Below are 26,875 nucleotides of genomic sequence, written 5' to 3'. Positions count from 1 at the left end.
AAGCCCACACAGAGCTATTCAGTGTATAGTTCACAGCGCTGGCATTAAATTAGTTATGCCGCGCTGGTGTTTCAGGCAAAGAAGAATGAAACTTGAAGTGATCAACCTGATAGCGCGGAGCAGACGCCCTCACGGCAACATGGAGAACGCCGCTCCGCACAAAGCTAGAAGAGACCTCGAAAAACAAACAAGACGCTGCTTTTATTCCAATGTCACATGTATTTTAAAACACTTCAATTAATCCCCCCTTTATTTTTTTAGTTGCAGTGTCACCGAGCAGTGACAGCAATGTTTCCTTACATTAAGTGCCACCTACACGTAACAATGTCACACGCTCCGTAACTAACAATAGTGGAACCAATCAAATAAGTTACAAGCCGCTGGATAATGGCCCATGTTACTCACAGACTGCTGGAGAGCACGCAGCTTCCCTGTACTCTGCGGATTTGGCGCAGGGAGAGATTGTCCTGTTGTATGGGGTCTCATTACGGAGATTTGTGCACGTTACAAAAAGAATCTGATTTTATAGAATTCATAGTAAATCTGTGTAGGCATCGATGTGCTGATCGCCGCCATGAAAGAGACAATCCCTCTTTTTTTTTTAATGGCAAGCATGTAAATATATTGTTATACTAGCATGTCTCTTTAAGAAAAAATAAATACATGTACGTTATATAGTCCTAGCTGTCATATATCCCTTTACTTTCTGAAATTACACAGTGTTGGATCTTTGAAAGTGGAATATTCATGTACAATGTTACTTCCTATTCTAGGGACGCTATAAGCCCCCTCACAATGTATCCGGTGCATCTCCATCAGCTATAGGGTGATGAAGTGCCATAGGAACTTCCAATCCTCACTATGATAATATCTTAAATTACTCTTTTATATCAAGGATTAAACTTATTTTTTGCCACTCAGCTTTCCATTTCAGTTTGACAGAAATCAGCAATTAGAAGACAGATTTGAATCGCTTATATAGCGCCATTAATTCCACTGCGCTTTACAGATATTATCTCAAGTGTCCCCATTGGGACTCACAAATATACGTTCCCTCAACTGTCCCCATTGGGACTCACAAATATACGTTCCCTCAACTGTCCCCATTGGGGCTCACAATCTACGTTCCCTCAACTGTCCCCATTGGGGCTCACAATCTACGTTCCATAAACTGTCCCCATTGGGGCTCACAATCTACGTTCCCTATCAGTCTTTGGAGTGCGGGAGGCAATCGGAGAACCTGAAGGAAACTCACGCAAAAATGGACAGAAGATAAAAACTCCTTGCAGATGTTGACCTTGGTGGGATTTGAACCCAGGACCCGAACTCTGCAAAGGCCATTGTGCTGCCCCCAAGACTCTAGTTTAGCAGGCACATCGGTAGTCTGTGGCCATAGGCCGAAGAACCTCGTACCACTTTGCAGCATCCTCACCGCCTCTTCCGATGAATAGGGACTGCAACGTCATTACGTTTTATTCCAAAACACGCACGATGTCACGCCGGACCTACTAATGAGAAGAGGCCCCAGGGGCCGCATGTGGCAGGAGCTCTGGTTACGATAACCACAGATGACCAATGTGGCAACTGGACCAAGTTACTGCACATTTTTTTCTCCACTGTAGAAATGTGCATTTGTTAACCTCTGCCCAGACTTGAATGCATTATTATGTCCTGATTGTGGTGTTTTTACTGCCATAGGATATATCATGGTATATATGGTGGAGGGCAGAGGAGCGGTGCCCATGCCATCAGAAGTACCGTAGGTGCTGCGATCAGCCAACATTAACGGCTGCGATCAGCGTGATCAATAGTGAGCACAACATTTAAAAAGTTGGACAGAGGTAGGTGCACCGCATTGGTCCGATGCTATAGTAAGGTACTGATGTGTGACTATGATAACCGGGTGCCTGACAAAGACCCTCTTTTTTTTTCCCCCATCACTTAAAAAAAAAAAAAGAAAACATTTAAAAAAAAATATATATAAATAAAATATCTTCTCTCTGCTCAAATGAATGAAAGTCGCAGGTCTGGGAATGGAATAGGATGAAAATGATTTATTTATTTTTTTAAATAAATGAAAACACTTTTAGTTAGCAAAAAAGCTTCACCGTCCTAAAACCCTATAAGGGTAACGTGCAAACATTTTTTTTTCAGACAGATACCGCTTGGAATCTACCTGAAATAGCGCCTCATAAAATGATAGAGCAGCCCAATGTAAAAATGACATTTCCGAGCCCATGTTCCGCCTTTAGTCACAACTTTTATGTGCTTCAGGGTTGGGACTCCTTGAAACGGTTAAAAATAGTAACATGGGCATTCTCAAAAACGAAGCCGTCCGCTCCATATACTTGAAAGCAGAAAGCAAAGATGACGGTGGCGGAGCTGCAGCAAAAACGACGACCAAACCGCCAGCAAAGCCGATTCGGGAAGAAGGCCGCCGGCTTTCTCCTCATTTGGTTTTGCCTTGTACTCATATCCTAAATCAGGTATTGTCATAATCGTTAAACCATAGGATATAATATTTATACTGTATGGCACAAAAAAAAGACAAAGAAAAAACAATAATAGCAGCGCATCTTCTCCTCCACTCATCCCCTCCAAAATCATTGATTGGTGCCAATAAAAACGCAAAATAAAAGCAGGGTCAAAATAATCCAATCCATAAAAGGTTAAAAAATAAAATAAAGCAGAAAAGCCATATGACTGATGAATAGCCTAGCGGGATTTTTCTTCTACATATGACCGTATTTTCCCCTCTATATAACTTCCCAGGGTTGGATGCGATGCTATGCTAATGTACCGCTGCTACTGGTAATATCGGATATTACCATAATGGTTTTTTCCAAATAGGTGATCTATGTCAAAACTGAAATTAAACAGCCTTTGTTTCCGTTCTTAACGTGATCATTAGGTGAAATTCTACTTAATTATGTCACGTCATGCACATCCAATAATTATGTTAATATCGTACACAGCCGTGACGTCACATTAATCGCAGGAGCGCTATCGGGGCTGCAGAGTCTTCGGGTAGAGCCAATCGACATCCGCCCTCTAGTGTCCGCAAGGAGGACTTTCAGGAGAATTCCCGTGATGAAATTCATGGGCCGAAAATATACACTGTTGTATTTAGCTACAATGATTGCATGAGACACCATCGTCTGTGGGCGCTGAACACCTCGGATCAGAGTGTAATATACCACATCTGACCGAATACACTGTAGATCCCTGCAAGACAAGTCCTGCAGCAGCTGGTAACGCTCCACCTTAAACCTGAAAACCACATGACAATACAACGTCAGTAAATTGTGCCGCGGTTCGAAAACATGCTGCAGATCTCCAAACCCACAAAATTCCTTACCTGTTGCAGGAGCGCCAGGGAACGTCACCACGGATTACCTCCACTGCAATCCAATAAGTAACACTCGTAGTTCACCTTGTACAAAAACCAACAATGAAATCCGCATGTAAATCCAGCAGATTTTAATGCTGATTTTAATATGGATTTGGTAATGGAAAAATGGCTTGATGGATGCCCCGGAAAAGCCAAATAAGCAGCGTTGTCACTTATTTTCCCTATAAATCAGGTGGACTCATGTGCTTCAGCATAGGATATACTGTTCTTAGCTTGTACTATATGGGCAGGAGGAACGGTTACTGCCATCAGCTGCGGACTCTAGCGCCTCTGTATTCTAGAATGTACACTAGATAGATAGACAAACCAACAGTCCAAACGATAGTGCCCACATCTTCTTAAAATAATTGTTTTATTGATTCCGTAGTGTGAAAGGCACAAGGAATGGTTGAATACAACAGCAAAAAAACTAAAAAAGGCAGAAGAGAAATATCCGCTACGCTCCCAAGCAACATGCTTCAGACCTACATCGTCTTTTGGCACGATATAGGACCATGCAGGTCTGAAGCATGTTCCCGGGAGCGCAGTGGATATTTCTCTTCTGCCGTATTCATTTTTGGGCTGTTGTGTTCAACCATTTCTTGTGCCTTTTATACTACTGGCAGAATAAAGCAATTTTTTTTTTTAAGAAGATGTCGGCTATCGTTTGGACTGTTGCTGTTACTGAAGTATTTTGCCGTGTACCCTGACAGATGAGCAGATTGCTCCTTTTCATATTTAGATATATACCTATAGTAGAGATGAGCAAATTCCAGTGAAAATGAATTTTATTAGAATTTTACAAAAAATCTGCATTTGCCAAAATGTGGATTTCTTTTTGCAATTCACTTCTACGCAGATCCAGCAAAATGGTGACCGCTGTCGGCCATTTTTCTGAACCGTAATGGTAAAGGTAAAAAATAAAAAAATCCTTACCGCTCACACATCTCTAGCCTCTCTGCTTTTTACCATCATCCGTCCAAGTCCTTGTTGCACCTTCTGATTCATGCCACTCGCTCTGACACCCTTGGATCTCTCACGCTGAGCCAAGACTTTTGCATGTCCGTGCAAGGTCATGGTGTATGACATGACATCTTCACATCATGACCTTTCGCATGCTTGTGCAGAACCCGGCTCAGTGAGAGTGTTCTGGGGGATTTCAGCGGCATGCATCAGAAGATGCGACGAGGGCTGGAGAGGTGACGGTATGGAGCCGAAGAAATAATCGGCAAGGTGAAAAGAAGGATTTCTTTTACATTATTTATATGTTACATCTCTTTATTCCCCAGAGCATAATATATATATATATATATATATATATATATATACACTGTAGATAGATCGATAGATAGATTGATTGATAGATAGATATATTATGAGGCTAGTACTTTTTTTTAAAAGAAAAAGTTTTGTACTTGTTTGTCACATATACATGTAATGTATATGTTTTCTATCTAATTTTGGGTTTCCATTTTTCGCATGATAAAGACTGTTTGATGTTCAGCAAAGTGAAATTTAACAAGTAAAGCAAAAGCAGAAGCTGCAAGTTTGTGAAGCGAGTCAATTCTGCTGCAGCTTCCAGGACCGAGAAGCCACATTTTAACCTTCGAGAAGCCACATTTTAACCTTCAAGAGGCCAGATTCCTCCATCTCCACACCAGGTCCTCTCCACGAGTAGTTCTCCTCTAACAAGGAGCAATGAGAACTCACCTTGACAGCTCCTTCTGAGCCTTCTTCTTTAAAGTCATCATATTTCATTACTTCCGCCATAATGAAACCTTTCTCAAAATCTGTGTGTATCTTCCCTGCAGCCTGAGGAGCCTTTGTCCCTTTCTGTCAAAAGCAGAGATAAAAAAAAGAAAAAAAAGACTTGTTCAACAAGCTGGATTACAGGAGGGGTGGTTCAGTTTGCTGATCTGGACCTGGACTTATGTATAAGAGATTCTTTCTTGGACCTTAAAATGTTCCTTATGGGTAATGCAAAACTATTGGCCTACTAAACCTATGCCAATTCACTCAATATTGAGCTTCATACATTTCTGCTTGGTGGCAAATTAATACATTTTAGGGAAAAAAACGGCAATTATTAAAATATTTTTTTTTTCATTCTCTTAATTTGAATGCACATTTGGCCAATATCTTCAGCGTTACAGGGTTAGGGTTAGGGTTAAACAAAAATCTCTGCTATGCAAACCAGTTTTCCCCTATAAAATCAGTATTCACAGGTTACATATGGATAAAATAAAGTGCAATTGGAAAGATACATTTAGTTTTGTAATTGTTCTGTATTGAAAAAAAAAAAAGAAGAATGAAGTTTTTCAACGCCTTTGATTCAGTATTAAAAGATATCAGTCTTCCATGACGCTCCTGGACATACAAGTTCCAAGTCCACCACCCACGTTTGAGAAATAACAGTAACTTGAGGCTGCCTAATAACGCGTGTGAAGCTGCTTAGGATCCTGACATGGTAAAGCACAGTTTTTACAATGCAAGATGTATTGGGCTAATATGGCTACTCACTGATGCTTACCTTATTAAATATCTGTGCACATTAGATACAGAGCGGATGTAATCATTCTTGTTATAAAAACCACCCTTCATTATTCCTTAGTTATGTCCCTCGCTAAGCGCAAAGTGGACGTTTATCACTCATCTGTCTTACTTTAGCTACTAGCGCAGACAAAGAAAAAAGCTAAGCAAAGAAACAAGATATCAGGAGGTTTTTGAAAAGTGTACAAAGTAAATATTTTTTTCTCCTTTTTTTTTTTTTAAATGTATCCAAAATTTGTCAACACTTTTTAGTAATTCCGTATCTTCCGGGGAGAACTGTCCAAAGTTCTGCAAAGTTCTTCGGATATCAAGGACTTTATAAGCATTCCCGACCTGGTCACGGAACATGAAATACTACACTCAATGGCCAAGGAACTGCGTATTATTTACCTACAAAGCTCCGAAAAATCTATACAGGGTGGTCTAAAAGTAGGTGGACAGTATGTGTACTAGGGTTATGAAGGGGGAGATTTATCAAACATGGTTTTTGGGGTTCTCACCACACATCTAGATAAGTTTCTTGGGGGGGGGGGGGTCTAGTTTCCAAAATGGGGTCACCTTTGGGGGGTTTCTACTGTTTAGGTACATCAGGGGCTCTGCAAACGCAGCATGACGCCCCCAGACCATGATGCCCCCAGTCTGAATTCTAAAACGTCACTACTTCTCTTCCGAGCTTCGACGTGTGCCCAAACAGTGGTTCCCCCAACATATGGGGTATCAGCATACTCAGGACAAACTGGACAACAGCATTTGCGGTCCACTTTCTCTTTTTACCCTGGGGAAAATAGAAAAATTGTTGCTAAAAGATCATTTTTGTGACTAAAAAGTTAAATGTTCATTTTTTTCTTCCATGTTGCTGTGAAACACCTGAAGGGTTAATAAAATTCTTGAATGTGGTTTTGAGCACCTTAAGGGGTGCAGTTCTTATAATGGTGTCACTTTTGGGTATTTTCAGCCTTATAGACCCCTCAAACTGACTTCAAATGTGAAATGGTCCCTAAAAAAAATGTTTTTGTACATTTTGTTGAAAAAATGAGAAATCGCTGGTCAACTTTTAACCCTTATTAACGTCCTAGCAAAAAAAAAAAAAAAAAAAATGGTTTCCAAAATTGTGCTAATGTAAAGTAGACATGTGGGAAATGTTATTTATTAACTAAGTTATTTTCTGTCCACCTACTTTTGGACCACCCCGTGTGTATGTATGTATGTATATATATATATATATATATATATATATATATATATATATACTACTTTTCTCATATATGTAGATGTATACTACTCAGAAGTATAACTCAGGGGCAATTAGAACATTATACCTACACACACACGTACATACAATATATATATGCACAGTATGTATATATATATATATATATATATATATATATACATATATATATATACACATATATATACACATATACACACACACACACACATATATATACACACACACGCAGTGAATGAAATAATTGTCCCTTGAATATTTTGTAAGTTTGCCCGCTGACAAAGACGCAAACAGTCTATAATTTTAAGGGTAGGTTAATTTTAACATTAAGAGATAGAATATCAAAAGTAAAATCCAGAAAATCACATTGTATAAATTATATAAATGTATTTGCGTTTTGCAGTGAGAAAAGTATTTGATCCCTCTGGCAAACAAGACTTAATACTTTGTGGCAAAACCCTTGTTGGCAAGCACAGCAGTCAGACGGTTTTTGTAGTTGATGATGAGGTTTGCACATATGTCAGGAGGAATTTTGCTCCACTCCTCTTTGCAGATCATCTCTAAATCATTAAGATTTTGAAGCTGTCGCTTGGCAACTCGGAGCTTCAACTCCCTTCATAAGTTTTCTATGGGATTAAGGTGTGGAGACTGGCTAGGCCACTCCATGACCTTAATGTGCTTCTTTTTGAGCCACTCCTTTGTTGCCTTGGCTGTATGTTTTGGATCATTGTCTTGCTGGAAGACCTAGCCACAACCAATTTTTAATGTCCTGGCGGAGGGAAGGAGGTTTTCACTCAGGATTTTACGGTATGGCTCCATCCATTCTCCCATTGATGCGGTGAAGTAGTCCTGTGCCCTTAGCAGAGAAACACCTCCAAACCATAATGCTTCCACCGCCATGCTTGACAGTGAGGACAGTGTTCTTTGGGTCATAGGCAGCATTTCTCTTCCTCCAAACACAGAGTTGAGTTAATGCCAAAGAGCTAAATTTTTGCCTCATCTGACCACAGCACCTTCTCCCAATCACTCACAGAATCATCCAGGTGTTCGAAATTCAAACGGGCCTGCACATGTGCCTTCTTGAGCAGGGGGACATTGCGGGCATTGCAGGATTTAAAACCTTTATGGTGTAAACCAATGGTTTTCTTGGGGACTGTGGTCCCAGCTACCTTGAGATCATTAACAAGTTTCCCTCAGTGTAGTTTTAGGATAATCTCTCACCTCCCTCATGATCAAGGATACCCCACGAGGTGAGATTTTGCATGGTGACCCAGATCGATGTCAATTGACAGTCATTTTGTATTTCTTCCATTTTCTTACTATTGCACCAACAGTTGTCTCCTTCTCATCCAGCGTCTTACTTATGGTTTTCTAGCCCATTCTAGCTATGTGCAGGTCTATGATCTTGTCCAAGACATCCTTATAAAGCTATTTGGTCTTGCCCATGTTGTAGAGGTTAGAGTCTGACTGATTAATTGAGTCTGTAGACAGGAGTCTTTTATAAAGGTGACTATGTAAGACAGCTGTCTTTAATGCAGGTAACGAGTTGATTAGGAGAGTTTCTGTCTTGTTATTACTTGATTATTAATCCAATATCTGGATTTTTGATATGATACTATTGACTGGTATGTTTTCCACCAAGTGCTTCTGGTTATGTGCACATGTTGCGGATTTTGCTGCGGATCCGCAGCAGATTCCCATGAGTTTACAGTACAATGTAAACCTATGGGAAACAGAAAACACAGTGCCCATGCTGCGGAAAAAAACGCGTGGAAACGCAGCAGTTTACATTCCGCAGCATGTCAATTCTTTGTGCGGATTCTGCTGTGTTTTACACCTGCTCCACAATAGGAATCCGCAGGTGTAAAACCGCAGGGGAATCTGCACAAAAAACGTGGTAAATCCGCAGGTAAAACGCAGTGCCTTTTACCTGCGGATTTCTAAAATCCGCTACGGAAAAATCCGCAGAGGTCCATTCTACGTGTGCACATACCCTAACTCGTCTTTTGGAGCCAGAACTCTTAATGGTTGGCAGGGGATCAAATATTTATTTCTCACAGCAAAATGCAAATAAATTTATATACCGTATTTTTCGGACTATAAGACGCACCGGACTATAAGACGCACCCCAAATTTGGGGTGAAAATTGCAGAAAAAAAGATTTTTTATAAGATGGGGTCCGTCTTATTGTCCGAATTTAAGATCTCTTACCTGAGGGCAGGCAGTGGCAGAGCAGGGTCACAGGAGGCATGGTGGTGGCAGAGGTGAGGTGATGCTGAGGTGCGGTGGGATGATCACACATAATGCCCCTATGGATCACACATAACGCCACTATCCATCACACATAACGCCCCTATGGATCACACGTAATGCCACTATTGATCACACATAACACCAATATCCATCACACATAATGTCACTATCGATCACACATATTGCCACTATGGATCACACATAACACCACTTGAGTGCAGCCAACGTCTTGATTTTATAGAGATGCACTGATCAGAAATGAAAGTTTAAAAAGCATTTTAAAAAATCAGAAAACATTCGCCAGCTTTCCACGGCTCCAGAATGCCACGTCCAGTTCTGCAGTGATATGCCAATGTTGGGTACTCCACCGCTGACAACCCTTGTGCCTGGCTGGCGCGGTTGTCAGCCTGCTCCTTACTGTTGATGGTGGGGATGGTGTGGAGACAGCACATTCTCCCGCACCCACCAGGGGGGAGATGAAGCCCCCTCAGCACACAGACTGCAGATGGGCAATGACAGGGAATGAGCCCAAACAACACATCCTTGTGTCATTCCCACCGGGCATGGGTGGCTCTCATGAAAGAGGGTTTTGTCTGCCACCCAGCTGTAACTGGCAGCTATGCCCCCTAGTCCTGCATGGACCCTCGGCCTGTGCCCTATGGCAGTGCCACCATGTCACGCAGATGCCTCCGCATGCCGTACAATGCTGCAGCGTGGTGCTGGCCCGAGAATGCCACCTGCTCGGGGGCAGCCATGTGTAGCACACAGTGTACACAGGCCACGGAGGAGCAGAGCCGGCCTCAGCAATGCACATGCCTCCATTCTCAGGCACACCGTGCTGTGCCAGCTGCTGGGGCCCGGCGTCCTGCCACCTCCCCGGTCCCGGCCATGTCTGTGCGCCCTCCTACCCTACACAAAGGAGCCACGGGGGAACAATGGGACAATAACGGGCCACCTTCCCCCCGCCCGGCGTTCTGTACCTGCACCGGCCAGCAGCGCTGGTGAGTTATGGTATTTTCCGGTGGCGGCGGCCATCTTGCTGAGGCCGCGCGTGCGCAGATTTACTACTCTGCGTCCCAGGGCTTCAGGAAAATGGCCGCCGCGATCTCCATCTGCGCACGCGCGGCCTCCCGCGGCCATTTTCCTGAAGCCCTGGGACGCAGAGTAGTGAATCTGCGCACGCGCGGCCTCAGCAAGATGGCCGCCGCCACCGGAAAATACCATAACTCACCAGCGCTGCTGCTCTCCATCAATACCGGGCCGCGGATTCACCTCAAATATGGATGGGACCTGCTCACGCCATACAGCTCACCGCGCCACATCATCCCCGTACCTCTGTCGCCGCCACAATGCCGGTAAGACTGCGTTCCAAATATAAGACGCACCCCCCATTTTCCTCACAATTTTTTTGGGGAAAAAGTGCGTCTTATATGCCGAAAAATACGGTAATTTATACATTGTGATTGTATACACACACACCCATACATACATAGATGTGTGTTTATAAATATAAATGAAGATTATATATATATATATATATATATATATATATATATATATATATATATATATATATATATATATACACAAAAAATACACACACACACATCCATGTCTTTAGAAATATAAATGGATTTGTGTAATGTATTTACACATTATATATATATTATATATATATATTGTAATTCCGCGATCACTAGCGGGTTGGGGAATACTTGCTTGGCAGCAAGATTTAAGGCACACAGGAACACTTTCTACTTTAAATAGTCTATGAGGTTTATTATACAGTCAGAAACCAACCACGAACAGTCCATTACACACTGTATAGGAACATGACATTAAGTTGCGTTCACTAAACATGCTGGACCTTACTCTGTCCAATTACCATGGGTGACCGCACAGTTCATTAACTGACCCTCGTCAGTACACACAGTTCCCCAACTCTGGGTTACCTTCTTGGAGCTCCTGCTCCACACGCTCCTGTCAGTCCTCTCTCTTGGGGAAGCTGTCTTACTGGGATCACTGTCCTTTTGACCAGGGCACTCACGACAGCCCAGACCCGCAGAAGAAACGGTAGCTTCCCCAACACAGTGCCATCACAGACTCTGCACATTCGGCCTCTCTGTGTGCTGTTCAGGACGTCTGTCCCCACTTGGGACAGTCCAACACACATGCCTTCAGATCCAAGGCCTCACCATGTGCTCTTCAGGACGTCCGTCCCCACCTGGGACCGTCCAACACACAGGCCTTCCAGGACCTTACACAGGGACCAATCAGGTCCATACATTCTCTCATGTGACCAGTCCTCAGTCACATTATATATCTGTAACCACTTCCACGGGTGGGAGGTGTGTAGTTAGTCAGATCCGCCCAGCTCTCTGACTAACTCTGTAAGTCTCCCTTTAAAGCTACACAACAATACTTGTGGGACTGCAGGTCCCAGAACAACATTATCGGCTTACAGCGCGGTATCTCCCTCTGCAACACATACTGGCCATTTGCAATCATGCCGGACACTTTCACAAACCCAGTTACGCCTCCATGAGTATCCTGAGGAGCCCACACAGCGCCCCTTAGCTGCAGCATGGGTCACTGCATCACAATATATATTCTCACACAAACGTATGTACACGCACACACAGACACGTCTAGAGAGATATATGCACACACATTTTGAACATATATACACACATACATAGACACACACACATCTATATATGCACACACACACCCCTGTATAATATATATGTGTGTGTTCGTGTGTGTGTACACATACATATACATTATATATATATATATATATATATATATATATATACACATATATATATATACACACACACACACACATTTATATATGGACACACCCGTATACTATATATATTTATTTAAATATACATATATTATACATACACTTCAGTAATTAGCTGATATATTGTATGAGTATATTACATATATCCTTTGCACTGTGAGATATAAACCAATAGAGAACGATTCCTGAGTCTCGTGTGGACAGATTGACAACACTGTTAGCATCGTGTATTTTTAGCGCTACCTCTGACCCTGTCCCCGCTAAGAGGCTCTGCATACTGCATACATTTGTAAGTCCCTGTAGCAGGGGATAGAGAATTAAATCTCTCGAGCTTCTCTCTAGAAATTCTATTACTTTGATCGAAAATCAAAGGAATGCTGCAGTCTTTGTGCGTTCTTGTAATAATTACATATTTTGTAATACATAATTTGTAGCTACGTCCGCTCCGCCGTACACGGGGAATAATAGGAGCCCTCACACAGGGTATTTCCATTTAAAAAGCAAAAAAAAAAAAAAAAAACACATTTCCCTCCTCATTGTCCTGTGGGAGCAAATTAGTCAGTCGCCACGGGCACAATCAGCGAATATCAATATTTTAAACCCATATCATCGCGGTTTTTATTAGTGTCAGGACGGAATGTATGGCATTATCAGAACAAAGTCTACCTCTTAAATTAGAAACCACTTAAAGGGATGAATTATTACACACGGGCTTTACGTTTTTGGATACCAGCTGTGTATCTGCGAGGAGTATAATGATGTTATATTGCTTTCACAGTTGAAAATGCAACCCTGGGAAGAAGAAAAAGAAGAAGGAGAGAAAAAAAAAAAAAAAAAAGGGGAGGACGGAAAACACCTACAAACCAAACAAAGTTAGTGCATGCGGAATGAAGAGCAGCATCAATTTAACTGGAGAAGAAGCTCGGTCACACAGATTAACCAAGTACAATGCTGGCGCTTCTTATCTCTGCCCGCAGGAAGGGGGGAAGCCCGATCCTACAGGATGAAGAAATGCAGGCTATGTAATAGGCAGAATCAATTGTTACCGGCCTCAATCAATGCCGCTCCACTTTCACCGTTCAGCGGCTCTCAAATAATTAACGTTATCCTGGACACACATACATGTAATGACTAGCTCACCTCCGCCATGACAGACTACAAAGTGTCTGATATCAATCTCAATTCACTAGTGGATGAATAAAGTACCGGCCTTACCCTTACGGTCCAAGCGCGCACTTCATCGGGGCCTGCGGTGAAAAAGTATTCGAGCAGTAGCGCCGCGTAGCCAGTTTTAATAATCTTGGACAAAGCACTGAAACAAGAAGGCAAGTGATGAGTTATACCGGCGCATCAAGAACCCGCTTTTGTTAATATTAACAAAAAAAAAAAAAAAAAAACATGGAAAAAAAAAAGTATTTCTTCCGTTTACATCACTTGGCGGTTAGTTACATTAAAACGTCAAAAATACACTTCACCGTTTTATTTCTTTGCATAAGCTTCCAACATCCTATTAACATATGACGAAAGAATTTCGGGTTGATTGTCGCCGGCGGACATACCTCCCCCCTTCGCCCCAAACCCACACAGACACATTTTCTCCCCCCCTACCCCCATGTCTTATGCTATAATTAAAAACCCTGCACTCGGATGACAGATGACAGTTAAAAACTTAATTTAAAATAAATCTTTTCAACTCTGTCGCATGATAAAGAAAGGAGAAGATTCCCCTCTTTATAATGGTAATTACTCTGTCATTTATTATTCTATCAGTGCAAGCAATTAAATTACAGCAAGGAAATAGTTGATAATAAAGTGTAGGGAAAATGAATGCTAATTAACCTTTGTGTCACTTTCTCTTCCAGATACTTCTGCTTCTCCTCATCACTCATGTCTTGCAGATTCAGTTCCAAGGCCCCACTAAAAGGAATGACCAAGGCCCCCGGGTCATGCTTGTCCACCCACTCCTTAATTTTTATCAACCTGTAGACAAAAGAGGGCACAACATTATCTTGTAGCGCATGCATGACGGGGCCACATTCATTATTATCAAGTAGCACATACATATTCATAAGAATCACGCGGCTGTATGACGCCACCTTCTTGTGTATTGCTTTCCAAGGTCAAGACATTTACCGGTCGTGATTGCTTCAGGTGTACTCCATTAATATTTCACTCTTATCTGCCTTTACTTTGGACCTTTTTTTTTTTTTATGTGAGTGAAGTATTAATATCGGAAGATGGTAAAAATAAAAAAAAAGTTGACTTTGTTCACTTCTTTATTTCTGCAGTCTTGGGGGGGGGGGGGGGGGGGGGTGTGAAAAAAAGACAGAAACCACGGAACGCCCTAATCCAATTGTAAGCCAATTGGGCACCAATAGTATTTGTAGTGCGACGGATCTGTTATAAATGGTAATGTTCACACAGTCTTTAGCCCACATTTTACAGTATGAGTACGAACCGCAATGTCCGGATTGGCCGTGGGTATCGTGACCACCTCATAGGCACATGTGAGATTCAGGAGATCCATGGCGAGTCCGGACATCGTGGTCCAAACTTGGACAATGAATGTTCGACGTCTCAAACAAGCCAAAACAGTTTTAGTATTTGAAAAGGTACACCCCCTGATGAAGCTTGATGCGAAACGTACGTAATATGTGTTTTCTTTGATAAAGTGTACTCCATGCCACTGTGCATTATTATCATTGTATGAACTTTCATGGGATATCACTTTCTCTCTGTTTATCTGTATGTACCTTAAAGGGCCTTAGCTTATACAGCACTGGCGATTTTGGTTTGTACCTTTTGACTATCCGTCCTCTCTCGTATTCACACCAGCGATTTTTGTTATCGCGTACCTACCTCTAGTATTTTATAGGTCTGACTTTTGTATGCTTTTAAGCATTTTTTATCCAATAAAGGATATTTTTTTAATTGAATTTGAACATTACACATTTCTATATAGGTATTCTAGTTAAAAAGGTAGTAAGCAATTGACCCTTTTGGGGATATTTTCCCTCCACAGACACGTATGGGCCTCACAAAGCCCCATAGTAACCAATCTGCTGAGGTTTGGGATGTCACGTGAACTGGAATATTCAACTGCAGCTAAAAAGTAACTGCACCAATATCGGCCATCTTTAGAGACGGGTTCAGTAGCAGAAGTGATGCCTCACTTTGAGGGGAACAATAGCGGCTTTTGGGTTGGAATCTCGAAGCAACCTGAGCACCTACATACAGAAAACTGTTGAGCCCAAACAGTGAATTAATTTAATACCACATCTGTTAGCGTTGCTTAAAGGGGATGTCCGGAATTACAAAACAAAAAGTGTTTCTTCCCAGTTTCAGAAGAGGGCTATGTCTTTAATTACAGCCTAATCCCATTAAAATGAAGAGTGCTTAAAGGGATTTTCCAGTTTTGGAAAATCTCTCTCCCCTTGGCGCAGTTTGTTTAAAAAAAACCAAACAAACAAAAAAACTGTGCTTTACTCACTCTTCCCTGGTACAGCGCCAAGTCTCTGCCCCGCTCCCAGTATCTGTTATTGTGACTGTGATTGTTATGGTGACTGTGCTTACCGGCTCTGAACGAGTAGATGGGAAGAGCTGCTCAAGTTCAATGATTGAATACCGTCTACGTTACCATCAGCGCTGCAGATAGTGCTCTAGCGGCGCTGGACCAGGGTAATCCCAGTAATTTTTTTTTTATTTTATTTTTTTAATAATACACATTGTAGCCAGGGGTTTCCTAAAATTGGAAAACTCCTTTAACTGTAATTCCAGACATCATCATAGACAAGAGCGGAGTTTTTTTTTTTTCCTGGAAAAGAGATTTTTTTTTAATGAATTAAATGACTCCTAAATATTGGATTCACCTTATTACCTCTAGTAAATTACTTAGTTGCTTTTAGAAAATATAAAATACTATAAAATATAAAAAAAGGTCTGCAAAAATGAGTAATAGTACAAGGTAATCCTATAAGATTACACAGTCTCCACCATTAGGCAGGGACCACCCTAGTTTACGCCCAGTACTAGCCTCGTACAGATGTGCACGGCTGCTTTCGCAGATACATACATATTTCATCTCACGCATATATAAAAGAAACAACAGAATTTAGAAATGACAGAAGCGGCGCCACGAAACGTCTCATTTTGAACAATGCAATAACTGGGGTTTGATCGCGAGCTACGCTGCTGCAGCTACTGGAGGTTAATGAAATAATATATAACTTGGGCTTAGCAAAAGCTCAGATTTCTGCTAAAGAAAACAGAAATTTGCATACATTATCTCCGACGGAATCTCGCTTTATATATATCATTTGTAATGATAATTGCGGAACAAGGTTTTCAGAGCTGCAGTTATGTCACTGTTTACACACCACACAATTTACATTCCTGGTCACATGAATCCACGTCATCAGCTGCTAGCACCGAGTATTTCTGATGGACGCGAGTAATAAAGCCGTGTTATCGTCTGCGGACACTATATACTAATTGTATGTATCGTATAGGCATGCTCCCAAGTTCTCCAGGATGGTCCTGCTAACCAAAGAGCAAAAGGGGTGGGGTGAAAGCAAGCCTTGCCCAAAAGTGGGAAGTCTTGGGTGGTCCTAGAGGTGGGTCTTAACTTTCCCGCCTGTGTTTATATCCAGCCACCAACAGAGTGTATATTAGCTGATAATGGCAGTATCTTGTGTTGAACCCCATTGATCTGATATTGATGACCTAGATAAGTCATCTGGTGCCAGGACAAACCCTTTTATTTTTGTTCTTTAATTGTCTTGTATTTTATTATACTGTAATATTAAACGGAACGGGTGAGCCGATTTATACTGCCCGAACTAGGGCAACATGGAACCGCACAGTATTCCATATTAGCTGTATCACCTCTAACCAGACAACATACCTAAAATCTTGATATAATCAGAAAAAAAAAAAAGCAATTACATGAAAAATGATAAATTACCATAATTAACCTGGGGTTCTTCTTTTGGAGAGAACTAAGGTGGTTTAAGGAGACTTAAAGGCCATGCAATGCTCCCTGAGAATTTAACCCCTTACTGACATCGGACGGGATAGTACGTCCGATGTCAGCTCCCCTGCTTTGATGCAGGGCTCCGCGGCGAGCCCGCATCAAAGCCGGGACATGTCAGCTGTTTTGAACAGCTGACATGTGCCCGCAAAAGCGGCGGGTGAAATCACGATTCACCCGCCGCTATTAACTAGTTAAATGCCGCTGTCAAACGCAGACAGCGGCATTTAACTACCGCATCCGGCCGGGCGGCCAGAAATGACGTCACATGATTGGGGGTCGGCGATGTGTCAGGACAGTAACCATAGAGGTCCTTGAGACCTCTATGGTTACTGATCGCCGGTAGCTGTGAGCGCCACCCTGTGGTCGGCGCTCACAGCACACCTGATTTTTTACTACATAGCAGCGAACAGCAGATCGCTGCTATGTAGCAGAGGCGATCGCGCTGTGCCTGCTTCTAGCCTCCCATGGAGGCTATTGAAGCATGGCAAAAGTAAAAAAAAGTTAAAAAAAGTGAAAAAAATAAAAAAAATATAAAAGTTTAAATCACCCCCCTTTCGCCCCAATCAAAATAAATAAATAAAAATCAAATCTACACATACACGTTCAGAATCGCCTGATCTATCAATAAAAAAAAGCATTAACCTGAGCGCTAAACGGCGTAACGAGAAAAAAAATCGAAACGCCAGAATTACGTTTTTTTGGTCGCCGCGACATTGCATTAAAATGCAATAACGGGCGATCAAAAGAACGTATCTGCACCGAATTGGAATCATCAACGCCAGCTCGGCACGCAAAAAATAAGCCCTCAACCGACCCCAGATCATGAAAAATGGAGACGCTACGGGTATCGGAAAATGGCACAATTATTTATTTATTTTTTTAGCAAAGTTTGGAATTTTTTTTCACCACTTAGGTAAAAAATAACCTAGTCATGTTAGGTGTCTATGAACTCGTAATGACCTGGAGAATCATAATGGCAGGTCAGTTTCAGCATTTAGTGAACCTAGCAAAAAAGCCAAGCAAAAAACAAGTGTGGGATTGCACTTTTTTTGCAATTTCACCGCACTTGGAATTTTTTTCCCGTTTTCTAGTACACGACATGGCCAATGATGTCGTTCAAAAGTACAACTTGTCCCGCAAAAAATAAGCCCTCACATGGCCAAATTGACGGAAAAATAAAAAAGTTATGGCTCTGGGAAGGAGGGGAGTGAAAAACAAACACGGAAAAACGAAAAATCCCACGGTCATGAAGGGGTTAAATATGAAAAGAATGGAACTCTACTGCCACCTATTGGATGTAGAAATCCTAAAAGTCAATGTCTGCCCTTTAAAGGCCTTTCCCACAAGACTTAGGATAAGAAGCTAAACCAGAAACTATTGGCAGAAACGTGTTTCAGGATGTTTGCCCCTCATCAGTACATATCAGGAGAACTGGCTTGGATCAGTGAGAGGCCTTTGTAGAGTTTCTCCTTGTGGAAAGTACCTACTTGGAATAGGAATTGGGACATTAAAGGAGGCATTAAAAGGGTTGTCCATTCCAAATTGCTAAGTCTCAGGTCACTCTGTGTGACTGTAGACTTATGAATCCCCAAAGCGAACGCACTGTGATAGTTGGATTCACAAGTCTGCAGTCACACAGAGTGACCTCAGACTTATAGATTTGGACCGGACAACCCCTTTTTAAGGCTATGTTCACAAGTTAAGTTTTTGCTGTGCTTTTTATTATTATTATTATTATTATTATTATTATTTGCAGGCAATACCTGCTCTCTTGGCAGTAAAGAAGCATCGTCAAAAAAGCAGGTTTTGCTGAGTTTTTTTTACCGCATTTCCGTCAGGGTACATTTGTCTCTTGTGCATGCTGATAAAGGTTAGTGCAGAAAAAAAAAAATAATCTGATTCAACTTCATCAGGTTTTGGCAAACATGCAGCAAAACCTGATACCTGCGTTTTTTGCACTACTCATTGCTTTTAATGGGTGAAAAATGCTGCACAAACGCTGGAAGAAGTGACATGCTGAATTTTGCAACAATGCTGCTCTCGGACAAAACAGTCAGGAACAAAAAAAACGTGTGCGCACGAGATTTCAACAATTTTATAGGCTTTGCAGGTAAATTTGCATTTAAAAAACACATCAAAAGAATGCTGTAAAAATGCAATGTGCGAACATATCTTAAAAATGCAGGCCTTTCAATGTCTCAACTTCTCTTTGTGGTCAACACTGTGGCTCAGTGGTTAGCACTGTTGCTTTGCAGAGCTGGGGTCCTGGGTTCAAATCCCACCAAGGACATCATCTGCAAGGGGTTTGTATGTTTTCCCTGTGTTTGTGTGGGTTTCTTCCGGGTTCTCCGGTTTCCTCCAATACTGCAAAAACTGATAGGGAATCTAGATAGTGAGCCCCAATTGGGACAGTGATGATAAAGTCTGTGAAGCGCTGTGGAATTAAGGACGCTATATAAGCGAGTAAAATAAATACAAATAAATACTTTCTTAAAGGAAACAAGTCCTGGCAGGTTAAAATACTCTCCTGAACATTGAAATCCCTCTACTTAGAACCTCGGCTGCTAACAATGATGTTATTAATGGCTGGTTGATGAATGTTCTGCCACGCTGAATGCATATGGGCAAATCATAAAGATCCACTGCTGGCAGCTCCCTTTGCAATTGCTGACTAAGGCTATGTGCACACAATGCGGATTTGCTGCGGATCCGCAGCGGATTTTTCCACACAGAAACGCTGCAGATCCGCACTCTGATGTACAGTACAATGTTATTCAATGGGATTAAAAAAAAGCTGTGCGGAAAAATCAGTGCAGAATTGCTGCAGATTTCAAAGAAGTGCATGTCACTTCTTTTGTGCGGATCTGCAGCGTTTCTGCACCCCTCCATGATAAAAATCCGCAGTGCCAAAAACCGCAGAAAATCCGCACAAAACCCCGCAGAAAATCCACGGCTGCGGATTCTGCCAGGAGATGCGGATTTTGTGCAGAAAATTCCACACCTCTTTTCCTACGTGTGCACATAGCCTAACGGCGTCCCAGATGTGCTGGATGGGAGACAAAACCGGAGACGCTGCAGACCATGGTAGCACATTTACGCCACGCAGGCTGCTCATAGTAGTATCGGCAACATGTGGCCTGGGGTTGTTGTGTTGAAAAACAGCTCTTGAGATTATCTGGTAGTCATGGACCCATGGCTAGTATGACATGCAAGAAATATAGGCAGTTATGTGACACATTAACATTTTTCGCAAATATTAAGAAACAATTGGCTTACAAAATTGAATATAATCCCGTGTTTTAAATTCACTGTATGTCCTACTAACTCAAAAAAATGGCTGGTGTGTCGGGCCTTCATGAACTTCTCAAGATACCATCAACCGGGAATGAGCAGCACATACTTACCGTGCACCTTCATGACACGAGATGAAAAATGTAATAAATCTGGTCCAGGTCTGCCCGAATGAGACTATTTTCCTCCTAAATTTTTGCTTTACAGTCAGTGAAAGGGTTACACTTCCGCACGGCAGACAGCAAGCAGTGCGCTGCCATTTTAACAGGATTTCTGCTCAGTCCTCGGAGAGATTATTTGCATTCCTCGGGACCTCTATTGTGAATTTCAGATGAATAAAGACTTACAAATCATTTTTGTGCCGCCACTGAGAGGCTGAGAGCCGGTGAATGCTCTATTGTGCCTTAACTATAATTGGCAAGACAGGCAAAAACCTGACAGTGTAGAGGAGCACAAGCTTAATAACAAAGGAGAATGTCTTAAAGTGTTGACAGGTGATCTTCACAATGCAGAAGCAAGGCTGCTACATTCTGGCAGTAAATGAGCACAGAGGTGTAAAGGCTTCTGAAGTGACTGACACCGGACCAGCTATTTCTTCTCATACGAAATATGGCTGGAAAGCGCTGTCTGCTGTTATACCGGTGACATGTGCTTCGTATTCCGTGTACAACACGACGCCTAAAGCGCAGAGGACGGAACAAACAGAAAGCGAGGGGTAACATCATCACCGAATTCCAATTATTGGAATTCAGCTACCGATATTTATCCCCATGATGTACTGCTGGTTCCAACTCGCAGAGCTGATAAATTAATGATCTGTGCGGATATCAACACATAGTGGGAGAAGGAGTCATAAGGCTATGTGCACACGTTGGGTATTTGCAGCAGATTTTTCTGCACCATAATCCAGAATGTTGGCAGGAAAAAACAGCATGTAAAATATCTGCATTTTTTTTTTTTACAGAGTTTTTTTCTAGCGTTTTTTTCCTCCCATGAATGTGTGAAAAAAAGCTAAACGTATTGACACGCTGCAGATTTAAAAAAACGCTTTGATAATTCAACTCAGCAAAGAAAAAAATAATTTGCGTTTTCATGAGATTTCAGCAATCTTATTTACTTTGCTGGTGCTGTGACATGCTGCGTTTTTTACACTTACACAAAAAAAAAGGGCAAAGAACAAAACACAGTGTGTAAACAAGCCCCAAGACATCTCATGTGTATGATCACCTAAAAATAGTGATGAGCAAATGTGCTCGGATATGGTGTTATCTGAGCATGCTCGGGTGCTACCTGAGAGTCTTCGGCGTGCTTGTAAAATATGCTCGAGTCCCCGCGTCTATTCAACATGTGTTATGGCCGTCGGACAGCCCGAGACATGCAGCCTTGAGGACTCGAATATATTTTACAAGCAAGCCGAAGACACTCAGGTAGCACCCCAGCATGCTCAGATAACACCTTATCTCAGCACATAAATTTTCAAACATTTTTACATTTCTGTTTTGGTTTTTTTCAGTCAAGATGGGGTGCAGAGTGTACATTAATGAGAGAAAAAAAGAACTTTTTTTTAATTTACCAAATGGCTGCAATGAAACAAAGAGTGAAAAATTTAAAGGGGTCTGAATACTTTCCGTAACCACTGTACATACACACATACAGTACTATGCAAAAATTTAGGCAGGTGTAGAAAAAACTGCTGCAAAGTAAGAATGTTTCAAATTAGAAACATTAATAATTAATTTGTATCAATCAATAAGAAGCAAATTGAATGACAAAAATAATCTAAATCAAATCCATATTTGATGTGATCGACCTTTGCCTTTATTAATGCTTCAGGGTGCAGACAGTTTTTGAAGGAATCCGTCAGAGAAGTTATTCCAAACATGTTGGAGAACTAAACCCAGATCTTCTGTGGCTGTAGATGTGTGCAGATCTTTCTCTCTCTGGATGATGGATGATGTTGAGGTCAGCGCTCCGTGAGGACCATATCATCATTTCCAGGACTCCTTGTTCTTTACACTGAAGTTACCGTAGTTCTTAGGCCAGTCTCACACGTCCAGATAATTCCGGTACCGGAACCAGAAAAATCGGTACCGGAGTTATCCGTGTCCGTGAGCTCACGTGGCACATCCCCTATGGGAGGTGGAGCCGCCTATTCATCACTGTAATGAGCGGCACCACGTGACCGCTCATACAGGAAGAAGCTGCGGCGCTGAGAGGAAGCATCGAGGGAGCCGGGTGAGTATTTTATTTCCAGCGGGCGGGCGCACAGGGGGTGGTGACAAGGATCTTTATTTTAAACACAAAAAAAATAAAAAAAACAATGATTTTTCATTCCTTCTCTCCAGCGAACGCTGCTGGAGAGAAGAAATGAATGGCAGCTTCAGCACCACACTGGGGGGGATAGCGCTTACTATAGCGCTGTCTCCTGCATGGCACACGGACTGCACACGGACAGCATCCGTGTGCGGTACGTGTTTTACACGGACCCATTGATTTTAATCAACTTAATTTGTGAAACTTTGTGCAACAAATGAAAGACATCATGCTTACTTCCCAAAGAAGTCAGAAGATGTCTAGAAACACCCTCAGCTCAGAACTGGCAGCAACCAGTGGAATTCAGCAACACCCACTTACTGTACAGAGAAGGCTGCCCATAAGTGGACTTCAAGGAAGAATTGTGGCCAAAAACGGAGGAAAGTCCAAGTGACTCAACGATGAGTATCTGCAGGCAAAAGTGAAGCATGGTGGAGGCTCCTTGCAAGTCTGGGGCTGCATTTCAGTAAATGGAGTTGGTGAGTTGATCAAGATTAATGGTCCCCTCAATGCTGAAAAATACAGGCAGATACTTCTCCATCATGCAATACCATCAGGGAGGCATCCGATTGGCTCCAAATAAATTGTGCAGCAGGACAACGACCCAAAGCATATAGCCAATGTCATCATGAACTGTCTTCAGCATAAAGAATGACAGGGAGTCCTGAAAGTGATGATATGGCCCCACAGGGCTCTGTTCTCAACATCATCAAGTCTGCCTAGGATTAGATGAAGCGACAGAAGGATTTGCACAAGCAACAGCCACAGTTAGTTCGGAAAAATCTCCCTGCCGAAACCCTTAAAAAACTGTGTGCAAATCTAGAAGAATTGAAGCAGCTTTGAAGGCACACCCTTTTAAGTGATAAAATCTTCATTCCCTCATTCAGTAATCTTCATTCTTGACCTCGATATGCAGTTTATCTTTCGCTTGTGGGAGTGTCTCTTCCAGTAATATAGGCTGAATGTGAGCTCTGTGTGTATTTACGGTGCAGCTATGTTCATTCGCTCATATAGTAGCACAGCTTCTATCCTGCACTTAATTCCTCCTCTTCCTTTTCTATAGACTTATTGCTTTGCCCTCTTCGAGACAGAAAGAGAAACTCTACACGGGTCTGCAGTGGAAAAAGTGGAAACGGAGATAAGAGCGAGGGGAGCAGAAGCAGGAGCTCTGATGATTTGTATTTGTTTTGCAGGTCACTCAGCTAAAGGACTTTTAGACACTCTGCAGCAGCAAAATGGTTGACACATATTGGCAAAGTGTTATTTAGAAAGTTACATAAATTTTGCACAAAGGAGAAAATAAAAAATTATATGCAAAAGTTGTACATAGTAGAGATGAGCGGATCAATTCATGGGACTCAGATCCAGCACCCAGGTCAGTGGTACATGGCGGCTAGCTGGGAGTCCAGTGAGTATTTTTACCATCCGGCATCCCTGGCGCAACATCATCTATATGTCATGTTGCACAGATGATGTCAGGCCGGCCCTGCAAATCAAATCATGCGCTGGGGACGCCGGAAGGCAAGAGATTAGTGGGATTCCTGTCCAGCCGACATTTAACACGGACCTGAACCGGAGTACCGCGAATTGATCCGCTCATCTCTAGTACATAGCCTGTAAAGGAGCACAAGTATTCGCGTATCCTAAATATTCACCAATGTACGGCTTGGTGCAGACCCCCCTTTGTTCTGAGCACCTTGCCTGTATAGCTTTCCACAGATAGGTCTAAAGTGGTCAGGTCCTTCTCTGCCCCAATCTATGTTGAGGCCTGCTGGCACATAGTGAGGTGAGATACTAGACCTAGGGACCACCCTGGTATATTTTGATGGCTTTTACGTTTTTTTTATCAAAATAGTGTGAACTAAGTACCATGTGTTCATTACATGTATTATTGTTATGTCCCATGAATGAGACATTTTACAGACTGTCCTGTACATTTTACATGCTGTATTGCAGTCTCTCATATTGTTTATTGTTGCTATGTGTTCCTGTGTTTTGCATAGCTGAAATCCTCCCTTTCCATGAAGTTTGTCCCTTCTGTCTCCCTGTCTCCCTCTGCTGGGTGTCATGTCACTTGCTTCTTCTTCTCCCTGTGTTTCAGTCTCCATCTTGGCTTCATTAGAGGCACATGAGCTTTCAGCTTGTCTGAAGAAAGTATTTTTTACCTGCTGCTGTTTGTATGCATTCAACAAGAATTCTTAAAGAAATCAAAGTCTCTTCAGGATTCTTCATAACATGTGTGCCTGCAGCTGAGTTAAGCTATCTGCGACTGTCGCCAATTGTAAGTAGGGTGAAGAGATCCAGCATCTCACAGAGCCATATTTGCAGCCACAGGCCCCGGGGACAGAATAATTATTATTATTTACTTAATGCAGGGTATCTATTCATTGATTCTATTCTAGGTAGTGTCTATGTGAATATGCGCACATTGCACTTATACCAACCAGTGTGCCGGACCATTTTTTCGGTTTTATTCATGCAGATTCGACCAGTTATAGAGATGCGACGTGTAATGTTGGCATATCCTGATATCTGCTTTATTTCTATTAAAGAGAGGTTAACAGCCATTATAAAAATAATTGGGTAGATCTATCGAATGACCAATTAATGTTTCACTCACAAGCGTTTTTAAAGACCACTTGAGTTCTTTATTCTCCAAGACAAGGAAGATAAAACTGTAATTTCCCAGCAGTCCTAAACCGAACAATCCCACCCTACAAGAAGAAACGTATACCTGTATACATACAAGCCTCTACTAATTCAATGTCCAACAGTACACGCTGCCTGTACATAGTAAGGGCAATGCAACTGCTACAAATTTTCGATGCACGTGCCGACAAAGAGCAAAATAAAAACTGTAAAAACCTTAAAGGGGTTGTCTGGGAGTTATTTTTATAAAACAATCTCTGCTATACTCCCCATTGCTAGGTCGAGAGATGACTCAGCTGGTCTTTGTTGACAGGCTGCAGCGGTGGTGACTTCAACTTTAGTGCACGTGACCAATGCAGCCAATCACCGGGCTCAGTGGTGCTGCTGACGGCATAGACCACTGAGCCATGTGATTGACTGCAGCAGACACATGCGCTGAAATTGTGAGGTCACTGCTGCAGCCTGTCAACCAAGACTGAAGCAGCGGTAGAGAAGCAAGGCTGAATGAACCTGGAGAGGGAAAGCATAGCTGCATTCATTATTTCTATATCTGCCACCCCTTTAAAAGACAATAAAGATGACAGCTCTGCTCAGTTTAACACTAGTGATGAACGAACGTGCTGGGATAAGGTGTTATCTGAGCATGCTCGGGTGCTAACAGAGCGACTTCGGCGTGCTTGAATAATATGTTCGAATCCCTGTGGCTGCATGTCTCACAGATGTTCAACAGACGAACCCTGCATGTGTTTTGACTGTCGAACAGCTGCGAGACATGCAGCCGCAGTGACTTGAACATATTCTTCGAGCATGCACCCGAGCATGCCGAGATAACACCTTATTCCAGCACGTTCACTCATCACTATTTAACACCCAAAATGGGCAGGTAAACAATTGACCAAACTTATGTAAACTTTTTCTTTCTATATTTTATTTTACACAGACAAAGAATACATATATGAAGAGAAGTATTTTAATTGTAGCTCTATATAAAAAGTATAGCACCAGTTACTCTAATAATATATCACCTCGCCAGCCACAGACATGGGATGATGCTGTACTGACTGGCGGGGAGCAGCATTTACCGTACTATCAGTGTATTTATAGTGAGCCACAACTGACGCTTTTAAGTTTCATCTTATTACTCTGACATCTACAAAAGGAATAAAATAAGAGCGGTAAAATGGAAAATGAATTGTCTCTATATCAGTACATATAGAACAAACAGGCAGAGGTGTCTGGCGTTCAATGTGGGCTCCCACAAGTGCGCCTGATCACAGTGTGAGCGTGTGAAAACAAGGTTTTAAATTGCTCTATATAACTGTTCTTTATAGCAGATAATGGTACAATAAAGGA

General features: G+C 42.0%; 1 protein-coding gene across 2 annotated transcripts in view; it reads right to left on the bottom strand.

Moving 5' to 3' along the window:
* OLA1 (Obg like ATPase 1) overlaps nt 1-26,875 on the bottom strand; it is a 206,541-nt gene that overhangs the window by 7,721 nt on the left and 171,945 nt on the right. For both annotated transcript variants that reach the window (XM_077272663.1, XM_077272662.1), the window contains 3 exons: nt 14,077-14,217; nt 13,453-13,549; nt 5,102-5,224 (listed from right to left, as the gene is read on the bottom strand). In XM_077272663.1, the coding sequence (XP_077128778.1) occupies nt 5,102-5,224; nt 13,453-13,549; nt 14,077-14,217 (361 nt within the window). The remainder of the gene's footprint in view (nt 1-5,101; nt 5,225-13,452; nt 13,550-14,076; nt 14,218-26,875) is intronic.

This window comes from Ranitomeya variabilis, chromosome 7, assembly GCF_051348905.1.
Source record: "Ranitomeya variabilis isolate aRanVar5 chromosome 7, aRanVar5.hap1, whole genome shotgun sequence".
Classification (NCBI taxonomy): domain Eukaryota; kingdom Metazoa; phylum Chordata; class Amphibia; order Anura; family Dendrobatidae; genus Ranitomeya; species Ranitomeya variabilis.
This window is presented reverse-complemented; position numbering and strand designations above follow the sequence as displayed.